Source organism: Cryptotermes secundus, unplaced genomic scaffold (genome assembly GCF_002891405.2).
Source record: "Cryptotermes secundus unplaced genomic scaffold, Csec_1.0 scaffold250, whole genome shotgun sequence".
NCBI classification, from domain to species: Eukaryota; Metazoa; Arthropoda; class Insecta; order Blattodea; family Kalotermitidae; genus Cryptotermes; species Cryptotermes secundus.
Genome location: NW_019738873.1, coordinates 2,430,223 through 2,442,234, shown reverse-complemented (window position 1 = coordinate 2,442,234; position 12,012 = coordinate 2,430,223). Strand labels below are relative to the sequence as shown.

At 40.6% G+C, this 12,012-nt stretch overlaps 2 protein-coding genes across 3 annotated transcripts in view; one reads left to right on the top strand and one right to left on the bottom strand.

Annotated features, from left to right (window-relative positions):
- The window catches only part of LOC111871094 (phosphoglucomutase), a 30,647-nt gene extending 25,567 nt beyond the window's left edge, over nt 1-5,080 (bottom strand). Inside the window, exon 1 of the mRNA XM_023863886.2 lies at nt 4,676-5,080. Within this exon, the coding sequence (XP_023719654.1) occupies nt 4,676-4,918 (243 nt within the window). The 5' untranslated portion in view covers nt 4,919-5,080. The remainder of the gene's footprint in view (nt 1-4,675) is intronic.
- A 3,869-nt stretch (nt 5,081-8,949) lies between these two features.
- LOC111871093 (sodium-coupled neutral amino acid transporter 9 homolog) overlaps nt 8,950-12,012 on the top strand; it is a 36,996-nt gene continuing 33,933 nt past the window's right edge. For both annotated transcript variants that reach the window (XM_023863885.2, XM_023863884.2), the window contains exon 1: nt 8,950-9,291. In XM_023863885.2, the coding sequence (XP_023719653.1) occupies nt 9,164-9,291 (128 nt within the window). In that variant the 5' untranslated portion in view covers nt 8,950-9,163. The remainder of the gene's footprint in view (nt 9,292-12,012) is intronic.

Here is a 12,012-nt window from a genome sequence, read left to right as displayed (position 1 = left end):
CACACACACAAATCATATGTAACGTGTGCAATGTGAACAAAATAGATTCCAACTTGTAGATGTTACTTTTTTCATGGTATTGTCAGCATCTAGACCATACAGCATCAAATGAATGGCTGACTGGTGAAATGGAAAGATTTGGGAGTAGTTTCAGCCTAAACCAGGCAATATCCCACCGTCTACCTGGTGGAAGGGCTAAAAATAACAAAACAAGAAGTAAACACTTAGAACTACAGGGTTTTTGGACTTTGTCCATTGTTCAGTATTCTAAAAACCAGAGAACACAACCCTTCAGAATCTACAAGAAAAAAAAATCTGGACAGAGTCCCATCCAAGATTTGAACCAAGCACCCCTCAACTACAAGTTTCCAGCATTATTACTATGCCAACCTACTCAATGACACAAATATCATGTCTCTGGACATTAACCATTGCCGTTTTTATCTAAAACAACGTCCTCAGTAGGCTTTATCTGCAGATGGAGAAAAATCCAGTCTCCGAAATTCCGGACGATGGATAATGTCCAGCAACATAATATTTGTACAAATGTATCATTGTCACAAATTTTAGATCTTATCTACTCAATGGCATTGGTATCATCAAGAAACATATCAAACAGCATGACAGAGTGCCTGAAATGCTACAAAGAACTGTCTGTAGGCAGGCACATAAACTTGCTGGTAACCATTATTTGCAATTTTTGTAAACTCAGACTATAAGGATAAGTAGTGAATTATGATTAATAATTTGGATGGGAGTGGCCATGGCCTAATCAAGGTACTGTGTACTTAAAGTGGGGGAAGGTGTACAACTCGTTACAGTGGACCCTACTCACTGTGATCACTGGGGGACACAATTTAATTCATAACAATAACTGATGAAACAATAATGCAGCTGTTCAGTGAGGAAATGTGTACACAAAAAGGCAGAAGTGGTCAGAAAGAAAACTTAAAATCAAGCAATATAAAACATTTTGACTGCCCACTATTTTTTCAACTGAGCCATCAATAAAAATGGAACTGTCACTTTCTGAAAATCCACACACATACCATTAAAAACAAATAAAGAAAATATTAGAATAAAAAATTAGATATATTATTTTTAAAGCTGATTATCTACTGTCTTTTCTGAAAACAGTTACCATTAAAATGTTCATATTCACATTAGAGCTCAAGAACAAACCAAAGTGTTAAGTAATCAATCACTTCAACTCCACATGTACCAAGGCCATGATAAAACAAAAAAAGCGATAATAAAAACCAAAGTGCTGATTACTACGTACTGGTATATATATGACAGGGACTTCATGGAAGTGATAAAGTGATGATTAGAATAGGTTGTGTCCACTGCATATGCTCAAAGAGTGAAGGAGTGGGGTGCTATGTCCAGTAATATATTTATCCCAACAGACAGTATTATCCATCACTTGCCTCGAGGAACTGAGAAAAACCATGAAAAAATGCCAGTTCAGTGAACTTTCAACAGACTTGCTCTGGAGAGAAAAGATATGTATTCTGGTGTGAGTAAAACCAAACTAGTGGTTGTGACAGTAAAATCCACTGCAGTCTGCACATGTGTACAGAATTCTGACAATATACATGATATCAGAAGACAAAAATGAAGAAGGAAAAGAGTGCAAAAATGTATGTACACATGCATATACAGAGTGGGGCGCAGAAACTTCCTTTTTGTGAAGACGCACTGTGAAGGGAGGGGAGGTCGCAGAAAAGTGGGGATAGGCTCGGCGAACGCAGCAGTCACAGAAGTTTCTGTCTAATACCCCTCAATAGGAAACATGAGGTGGACAAGTGAGCAGTGTGCGTTTGCTGTCGAAGCCTATTTTTTGAACCATTCCTACGTGGCGGTGATCAGTGCCCAGTTTCGGCTATCAATAGCCATCATCAGGCAAATGCACGGCTAACACATATATACCACTGAACCACAGCACTAGCAAAATTGGATACAATACTATTAATTATATAAAACACTTGACGTAAAAATACAATAAATCAGATTATATAAACAGAAGTTCTAGTATAAAACTAGAATAAAATCCTTAGATTGATGCTTTACATCATCGAATCAGTTGTTGGTTTTGTAGTTTTGTTGTGTTCCCACAGACAAATTGGAATATTCTATATTTTGTGTATATAAAATTGTATAGGCGGCTCGTGATGTAGATGTAGTAAATTAATGTTAATTGTATAGTCGGTGCCTCATCTTACAAAGTATCGTCCGTTCTGTAGGGAATGTATACAAATTAAATAGACTGTAAGCAATCTGGATTACTGAACTTCTCAGATGAGAGCAAACTTCAAAACACAGACATTTTAACCTAACCTAACTACAGCTGTAATAACTGAATTTAAATCAGAATTTGTTTTTTATAGGACTAAGCCAAGAACGCAGAACATGTCATAATTCAAATATAACTGCAAGCATAATGCTTAAAGAGAAACACAAGTGCAGCTGGTTCTTACAGTTATTTACAGATATCTTGATAAGAATATTATATTCCACAGAGATGTCTCATCACCAAAATGCGGGGCAAAATCAGGACATAAAGATAAGTAACAGATGTTTTGAAAATGTGGCATAGTTCAGATACTTGGGAATGATGATAACAAACCGAAACCTGATTAAGGAGGAAATTGAACTCGGGTAATGCTTGCTACCATTCAGTCCAGAACCTTTTGTCTTCTTGTCTGCTGTCCAAAAACATAAAAATTACAATATATAAAACTATAATTTTGCTTGTGGTTCTGTATGGGTGTTAAGCTTGGTCTCTGACATTAAGGGAGGAAAATAGACTGAGGGTGTTTGAGAATAGGGTGTTGAGGAGAATATTTGGACCAAAGAGAGATGAAGTGACAGGAGATTGGAGAAAACTGCATAATGAGGAGCTTCATAACTTGTACTCTTCTCCAAGTATAATTAGAATGATCAAGTCAAGGAGAATGCCATGTGTAGGGCATGCAGCACGAATGGTGGAGAAGAAGAATGCATATAGGATATTGGAAGGAAAACCAGAAGGAAACAGACCACTGGGAAGACCAAGATGTAGGTAGGTGGACAATGTTGAAATGGATCTTAAGAGAGATTGGATGGATTGGATTGATCTGGCTTAGGATAGGGACCTGTGGAGGGCTTTTGTGAACACGGTAATGAACCTTCGGGTTCCCTATAATGCTGGGAAGTTCTCGAGTAGCTGCACAAATGGAAGCTTCTCAAGAAGGGCTCAGCGCCAGGAGTGAGATAAATAATTATGTCAAAGAAATGCTGTCTTCATAAATATTTTCAATATTTCACAATTTTAAATCAAAGTTCACTAGTCTATTCAGGAGAAGATAAGATATAATTTCTTTAATGCTGACCTAAATATCTCGCATCATGATTTAAGCTTGTAATCATAGCTAGTCTAGTGGGGTTAGCATCTTACATACTAAGACCTCACTCATGCTGCATTTATATTGTACATGTATGAATTTGTTTCAACATTCCCTGTTATCCACAACAAATGACAGCAATAAGAGTAGGAGGAAGTACAGCCAATTTCTTACACAATTCTCAATAAGAGGCCTTTATTTTAATGCCTGTCAATAATAAACTTTGCAGGTTTACAGACTTCAAGAACTGCATGAAGTGGCTAGAACTCTTCACAGAGTTTGATTTGTTTCATTCTGGTCCGTCACACTAACAATTACAAATACAAATCACTCTGTCCAATGTGACCTGTAAGTTTTTTACTACAGCGTGTTAAGTTTTCATGTAGTAAAAAACTTACAGGACACATTGGACGGAGTGATTTATATTTGTCTTCACAGAGTATTTCATTTTCTGGCAAAATGACTCAGTATCTCACGCATAACATCAGCCAGGGCATAGGAAGGGGAACCAACAGAATTCTCTATAGGTATCAGAGGAATATCTGGTTTGTGAATCTTCAAAAGACCATACAAATGTGGAGTTTTGCTGTGATGTGTAGTCAACTTATGTTTTAGATCAGTAGGAAGAGCAGTTTTGTGTTTGGAAGAGTTCCAGTACTTTCCTCTCAACCTTGGCTATGGGAAATTTGGGCAAGGGTTCATAAATCCCAGACTCTAGCAAAGTGTTTAACTTATCCTTTTCCTTGCATTCATCAAACATCATGCAAATGCCTTTGTATGGGATGCAACAATGCATGAAGGCAGCAGATTTCTCCAGATCATTTGTATCCATTTACTAAACTGCATGGTGTCACATACCCGAAAATATATTTAACATCCATTCATCTATTAAAAACACAATTTTCTCTGGTTGTAATAGCTAATAAAGGAAATGCACACGAGTAGAATACATTGCTTTCGATACAAAAACAAAATGAATTAAACAATATGAACTGTGTATGAAAAATGCACACGGGTATTGTCTCACAATTTTGAAAAGAAAATCTTCTGCTATTCTGTATGATAATAACAGCCTATATCGACGGCAAAAGTATCCAATCTAACTTGAACTTTTCAACAACGTTAAGATACATAATAGTTTAACAGGGCGTACCATTAGTATTCGCCCTAGATTCCATATATGCACAGCTTCATATCTGAAACACGCGTATGTTGAGAAAACTGCCAACAGCTTAACCAGTGCTTCAATAAAATTTATATTCTACGACTTTTAAGCACACAATACAAACCCCATTGGCGGCACACATTTTGACGATCAATTTTGCTGCATCCTTGACATAATATCTGCCATCGCCTCCTAGGACAAGCACCGAACCTTTTAACTCATCACCTAGTGAATTCAATATAGCTTGAACAAAATTTTCTGTGTAATTCTTCTGCTGAAAAACTTTGACTTTCTTCCTCAGCCCGCTGGTACCCGGCTTTTGATCATCGAAAGGCTTAGTGTGTACTGTTGACGATCTGAATTCCATTAGAGCGTAAAATCTAACTAAATCACCACTGATACAAAGTAAAATTGTTTGCACACACAAAAAGAAAGGAATGTTTTGATAGTGTACAAATGCTGGAGCAAGAATTTACATAAGAAACACAACCAAACCTACGTAACGCTCCTCATTCACCTACGCCGATTTCAGACTGTGATCTACCCATAATTCCCAAGGACGAACTTCGATAAAAAAAAAAAAAGAAACACCATACCATGGTGGCCAACGATGTAAAGTTCTACACATAAAATATCCCTAACCATTTTCCCTACAGAAATGTGTACTATTAAAAATACTGAAGATAACTACAGTGTGCCTATCATAGGACGTGTTTACTACTCATGCACGAATTTTTCCTAAGTAAGCGAACGTTCAGAGCAATGTTCGTACTTGCGAGATATAGCAGAATTGATCACACTTCTAGCGCAGAATCACGATTTGCAGACCGGAATTTTTATTCGTACATACTGCAGGCAACGTGCATATTAGTATAAAGGGAAGAAATTAATGTTATTGTATAGCTATGCACGTGTCATAATTTGACTTTAACGTTAAACAAGTATACTTGATCAGTTACAATTGTCATTATACCCGTTAACACAACAAATTAGTTGTATTATAGTATATAGCGACATAATAATACATTATGCTTTCGGGTGGTAACAGTTTACAAATAAAAATTAAAAAAAAAGTTAATGCTATTAAAATTAATTAGGAATTGTATTCAGTTTTACAGCACTGTTATGAACATGTCATTGGACGTTAATATTACGTAGAATAAGATAATTCTAAAAAATAAGGTCGCTTTTATGTTGAAATTTCTGTATCAGCAATGTGTACACAAGTGCATATAGAAATTGCAGCATAAAAGATCATTTTTGTTTCTCAAATTTTACTTTCATTGTATATAATGTTAACCAATATCCACATATTGTGATTACCTGAAGGTAATCTAACGGACTGAAACAAGTCACGGTACTGTAATAATAAATAACTAGTATTATATCATTATATATTATATGAGTGATTTGTTGTGCTGATGGACATAAAGACATTCATTTTTTTTATTGGTAGTGGGGTGGGACTAAGTCCCTTGTACTGCGGCCACTTCTGGCCTATTATACCAGCCCCAGATGATAGGTGAGGGTGATTGTGGAGCAATTGGTGGAATGAAGATTGGCAGGGGGAACCGAAGTACTCAGAGAAAACCTGCCCCAGCGCCACTTTGTCCACTTAACCAGACCCAGGATCGAACTCGGGCCGCCGCAGCGGGAAGCCAGCTACTAACCGCTTGAGCTATGGTGCGGCCTAAAGACATTCATAATTACCTTAATACTCAATACAACACAAACATTAAAATACTTGATCACATTACTCCTGAAAAAAAAATACAACTTTCATGTACATAACATTTGTTAGGTTTTCCCCAAATATAATGTAAATTTCAGCTTGGCTTTTTCAGTCCTCAGCTGAGATATGATTGACTACAATGGTGCACACTTCATCACATTTCACATTATCGCAAAATGAAACCCATGAGCATTGCCTCTGTTACATTGTCTTTCTATGTCATGCACATGAATGTGCTAACCAATTTTTTTCTTCTTCCAGTGACCATCTATTCATAGTTGAGGCACTATGCTACAAGCCGGAATGTGGTGGGTTCAATTCCCGATGAGGTCATTGCATTTCTTCAATTGACCTATTCCTTCCAGCCGCACTATGGACCTGGGGTCGACGCAGCCTCTAACAGAAATGAGTAGCAGGAATATTCCTGGGGGTAAAGGGCGGCCGGCACTTAAGGCTGACAACCTCACCGCCATCTCTGAGCCGATTGTCTAGATAATGTGGGAGCCTCAACGTCTCACAACCCTATGGGCCTCCACGGCCTGTTACAGGGATAGTTTAAATACATAGACTTACAATCGAGCCGGTTTCCATAATATTATAGACCCGTATTCTGAAGGTTCAACTCTCGGTATAGTGCCTCCATTTAGGCCAAGACCATCATCCTACTGAACGCTGTATAATCTATATATTTTTGCATGTTTGTAAAGTGACCCACAAGAAACACGGACCTGTGAAGACAGAGTTCAAAGACCAAAGGAAATCTGGAACTACCCTCGGACCTGCAAACACTGAATTACCAGTGTACGTAGAAAAAGTAAGAAAACGAGTATATCAAGGTTTAAGGCACTTAATTTTCCTTTAGTAAGAAACACTTAAAACTAATGGAAGGCAATACGCGTGTCACAATTTCATCATTAACATTATCAACACTGTAGACGTCAACGATTTTTTATATCTGTCGCCAAATTTCGTCTTCGATTTTCCAAGTCTGTTCTGTTCTCCAGCTAGCCCATTAGCTGCGTAAACACAATTACAGCACTAAACATTTTCGTGTCAAGACCACCGACATGCATGTTATTACACTCCGGATATATCTATGATGAAAAATACGTAGAGTTGGAAGAAATCTTGTTAGAAGTAGCCGTGACCTGTTTCGGAGTATTATTCTGGCATCCATAGACATGCGGAGCATATTTAAAGAAACAAACATTATTTATCTCGACGCCTTGTATCGCCTTTGAAGGAAATATGTATAAAAAATTAGTAAAAATGAATTCCTCGGCGACAAGGAAGTCAGACGCTGAACTCCATCATGGACATTACGCTATTCCAGACACAGTTCTTCTCGGTTAGAATGTTCACCGGGACTGCCTATCCTGAAGAGACAGTTCCTACCTTCCCCTTGTATCTTGGAGTAGGCTTCCGGGAATGCAGACCCTCTCGGTTGCACTCTTTCGCACACTATACACAATCTCTGCAGCCGACATCAATGGTTGATCTACGAAGAAATCGAAGCCTCAGGTTTAGAGCCCTGAAACTGCCAAAGCGATCTTTACCTACAGTCTCCGAGTAATATTTTAAAAAGGTAAAACTGTGGAGGCCCATAGGGTTGTGAGACGTCGAGGCTCCCACATTTTCTAGACAATCGGATCATAGATGGCGGCGAGGTTGTCAGCCATACGCGCCGGCAGCCCTTACCCCCAGGAAGATTCTTGGTACTCATTTTTGACAGAGGCTGAGTCGACCCCAGGACGATAGTAATATTTAATGGATATTTTCACGTGTGTGACTATAGACGGGGTTTCGATCGGTGAATAGATTTATCGACCACTTACAGGCCGTAACTACAAATAACTATAACGTTACCGCTATCGCTGGTAGTTCAGTAGAGCACACAGTCTAATGTTCTCAGTCTGTTACTATACCTTTCCTAGTAACGGCTCCTATACATGTTATTCCTCTGCCTCCGGCTCAAGTCCGCTCTTCACACACTCCCGTACAGAACTGACTCTCAACTAAGCTCTAAACCTCGTCTCGCTTATAATCTCTCGGCACGGGCAACTTACAAAACAAAGCTCTTCCATTGTTTTTGTCCAACTGTTGCATTATTAAGAATCTGCTGCCTAGCAACGGTAACGTGTTTAACGAGCCGTTGCCGGGAAAAAGCCCTGGTATATCCGCCCATCTCGCGTTCGTTGCATAGCAACGGCTCTACAAGCTATAATATTATTTTCTTTCCTTTCTATGCGTCACACGCGGAGGAAGTGGTAAATTTAATAATTCTCTCAACGTCACAAGAAGTGTAGAGATAATTAAATGGTTTATGCTGCAGTTATATCATTGTGACGCCACTTCATCTGCCACGGGACTTTGTTTTCACATTTTCTACTGTTCTCTCACTAAATATACCGAAGAATACATATATCGTCTAAATGAGCCATGGGGAGGTGGAGATAAGAACATACTGCCATTCTGCAGAATACCGGATGGTAAAGTCCAGAAGCACAGTAATCCCAAGTAGCGTTCGAACAACGTGATGGGGCTTACATAGGGTTAATTTGAATTGGCTTGTTGCCACGAAGAACAGAGTCTGTTTGTTGAAGGATAATCTCAAACGTAACATCAATGATAAGCCACGTCTTGGGATTTCAATGGTAACGTCACAGTTCAGTCTTAATAACGAGCTCTTAGTCCGTCGGGCAGCACTGCTGTGCAGAACGCAATATGAAACATTCGTTGCAGTACAGTGACTCGAGTTTCTGCCGGGGGTTCACCGGAAATTCCCTCTAGATCAATTTTTTGTAATCTCGACCAGTATCTCTTATTAAACATCCCAACTGGTGTGCGCTAAGCATTCTGTTCTCCATACAAATATCAAAGATGTACGACAAAGTCGACCCCAAGTCGCAGGGATGGAAGTCCTATAACCAGTCCGACTATGATTCGGGCAGTGAATCACACCCTTTAGTGTCATCCGACGCCAGCCAAACAAGCCGCAGAAGTTTTGGGTAAGTTCATGTTTTTAATGGCACGGAAATGCATCTTCATTTTCAAATTTGAGAGTTTAAAAGGTTTTAAATGTTTACGCTGCGCGTGGGTCTTTGTACCGCGTGGATATGGGCAATTTTGCAGACTTTTCGGAGGTACATTCTGCCTCCATCTTCAGGGTCAACGCTTCTAAAGGATTATATATACAGGGTGTCCCAGGAGGAAAGGTCATCATTCTGGGAGGTCATAGTGTCGGTAATTCTAAGCAAAAAGGTGTATATGTACATGTGTCCTATTCCGAACGGTTTCCGAGATGGAGCTGTTTCACTGTACAGACGAGCAACACGCCATGTCCTCAAAGCAGCTGCAAGTGCGTTGATGTTGACGGTGGAATTTTCGAAAATGTATTACACTAGGTAAACTGTATGGGGGCACGCGGTAGCGTAGTTGGTTGAGGCACTATCCTAAAGCCGGAAGGCTGCGGGTTCAAGTCCTGATGACGGATTTTTTTTTTCAGTTGACCTAAACCTTCCGGCCGCACTATGGCCCTGGGGTTGACTCAGCCTCTAACAGAAATGAGTACCAGGAATATTCTTAGGGGCAAATGGCGGCCGGCGCGTAAGGCTGAGAACCTTACCGCCATCTGTGAGCCGACTGTCTAGAAAATGTGGGAGCCTCAACATCTCATAACCCTATGGGCCTCCACGGCCTGTTACAGGGATAGGTTTTACTAGGTAAACTGTACCAACTTTGTCACCTGAAAAATAAGTATCGGTATTAGAAACAGTATCAAGCGCCTTCACGGCTTAGTGCTTAATCAGTTAAGCACAGTGACACCTTTACGTCACCTTATAAGAAACGGTACGTAATATCGCTCTCTTAAGAACAGTTTTGCAACTGTACAGTGAAATGTTTCTATACCGGAAACCGTTCGAAATAGAACACGTGTACATGCACAATTTTTCGCTTAAAATGGCCGATACTGTGACCTCCCAGAATGTTGACCTTTCCTCCTGGGGCACCTCGGATAGAGATATATTTTTGGTCCATAACACTGAGGATGGCGGTGAGGTTGTAAGCCTTACGCGCCGGCCGCTCCTTACCTCCCCCAGGAAGATTCCTGGTACTCATTTCTGTTAGAGGCTAAGTCGACCCCTGGGCCATAGTGTGGCTGGAAGGATTAGGTCAATTGAATGAATTCAATAACCTCATCGGGAATCGAACCCGCGTCCTTCCGGCTTGTAGCATAGTGCCTCAACCAACTACCATACATATCCTAAAAACACTGAACAATACGACGTTTCGGAAACTGGATGTGTTTCCGTCCTCATGTGTGGGTGTGGGAGGCATCTATTCTGTTGGGTCCGTTAGAAAGAGCTAACCACAATCATCGGACTGGTCCAGTGATTGAGAGATCCAGTTTCCAACGTTGTGTGTGTGTTCTTCAGAATACAGGACGATGGAGGAAGTCCAAAACCCCAGTAATCCCGCGTGTTATGTACCATCGTCACAACCGTTCAAAATCTACGAGTACAATAAGTTTGAAAGGAAATTCTATGCCTCCCACCGGATAAACAGGCGGCGCCTATGCGTGGCACTGAACTGCCGTTTCCGCGTCAAGAAACCTGACACCAGCTTTTTGACCTATTCCGTGACCCTGTCTGTGCGGTCAAGGTCGAGCGGTCAGTACGCATGCGCTCTGCGGTTACGCAACCGATGTTGACGTTATGGGGAGTGGAATCACAAAGTGATGAGAAGCATAACGGATGTATCTGTGGCCAATTTCATGGCACAGTCCGAGAAAGTTGTCTGGAGAGACTGAGGAAAATGTACCCTTGATAAGTGGATGCCTGAGGAGATTTGAAGTGCACGCTTCCCAGATGCGAATCGGACATGCCACGTGCCCGGCCATCTCGTCAAAACGTACGAGACTTCGGTTCCTACTTCCAGGGACGAAACGTCGGGCTTTGTAAGTGGCACAGTTAATCAGTGTCGAGTGCTCAAATTCATTTATTAGTTTTTCTCATTTATGGGTTATTTAACGATGCTGTCAGTAACTCGGACTACATAGACTCGAATAGCAAGGTCACTAGTGAATAATAATGTCACGTATATGAGTGATTATAGACGGGGTTTGGATTTATTTAACAGTTACACATCGTAACTACAACTACAGCGCCATAGCGAATTCACACACTCCGCAGTTCATTACAGCACATACTAATTCTCAGTTTTCACTAGCCGTTTCCTGGTAATGGATCCTACCAATGTCCTCTGCCTACGTCCTTACCGGTTGGCGAATGTCTTAAAACTGGCCAAACTCTTGACTTGCCCCGCTTATAACCTCTCGACAAGAACAGCACAGAAAACGCCGTTCCTCTGTTGCTGTTCAATTGTTGCTTGTTACGAATCTGTTGCCTAGCAGCGGGCGTTTATAGAGTCTGCATATTACATTATGTTGGAAAGGATACGGGAAGAAGCGAACATGTTTTATTTGTGGTGCACCCTTCGGAATGACTGGAGCGACTGAGAAACTGTGACAGGCCGTCAGCGTAATCTGTGCTCCGGCCAAGCACCTCGCGAATACAAGGCAGACGAATGACCGCTAGAGCAAACTTCCTTGGTTTCTGATTATACAGGATGCCCCAGGAGGAAAAGTCAGTATTCTGGGAGGTCATAGTATCGGTCATTCTAAGTAAAGTAAAGGTATCCCTGTAACAGGCCGTGAGATGGTTGTGAGA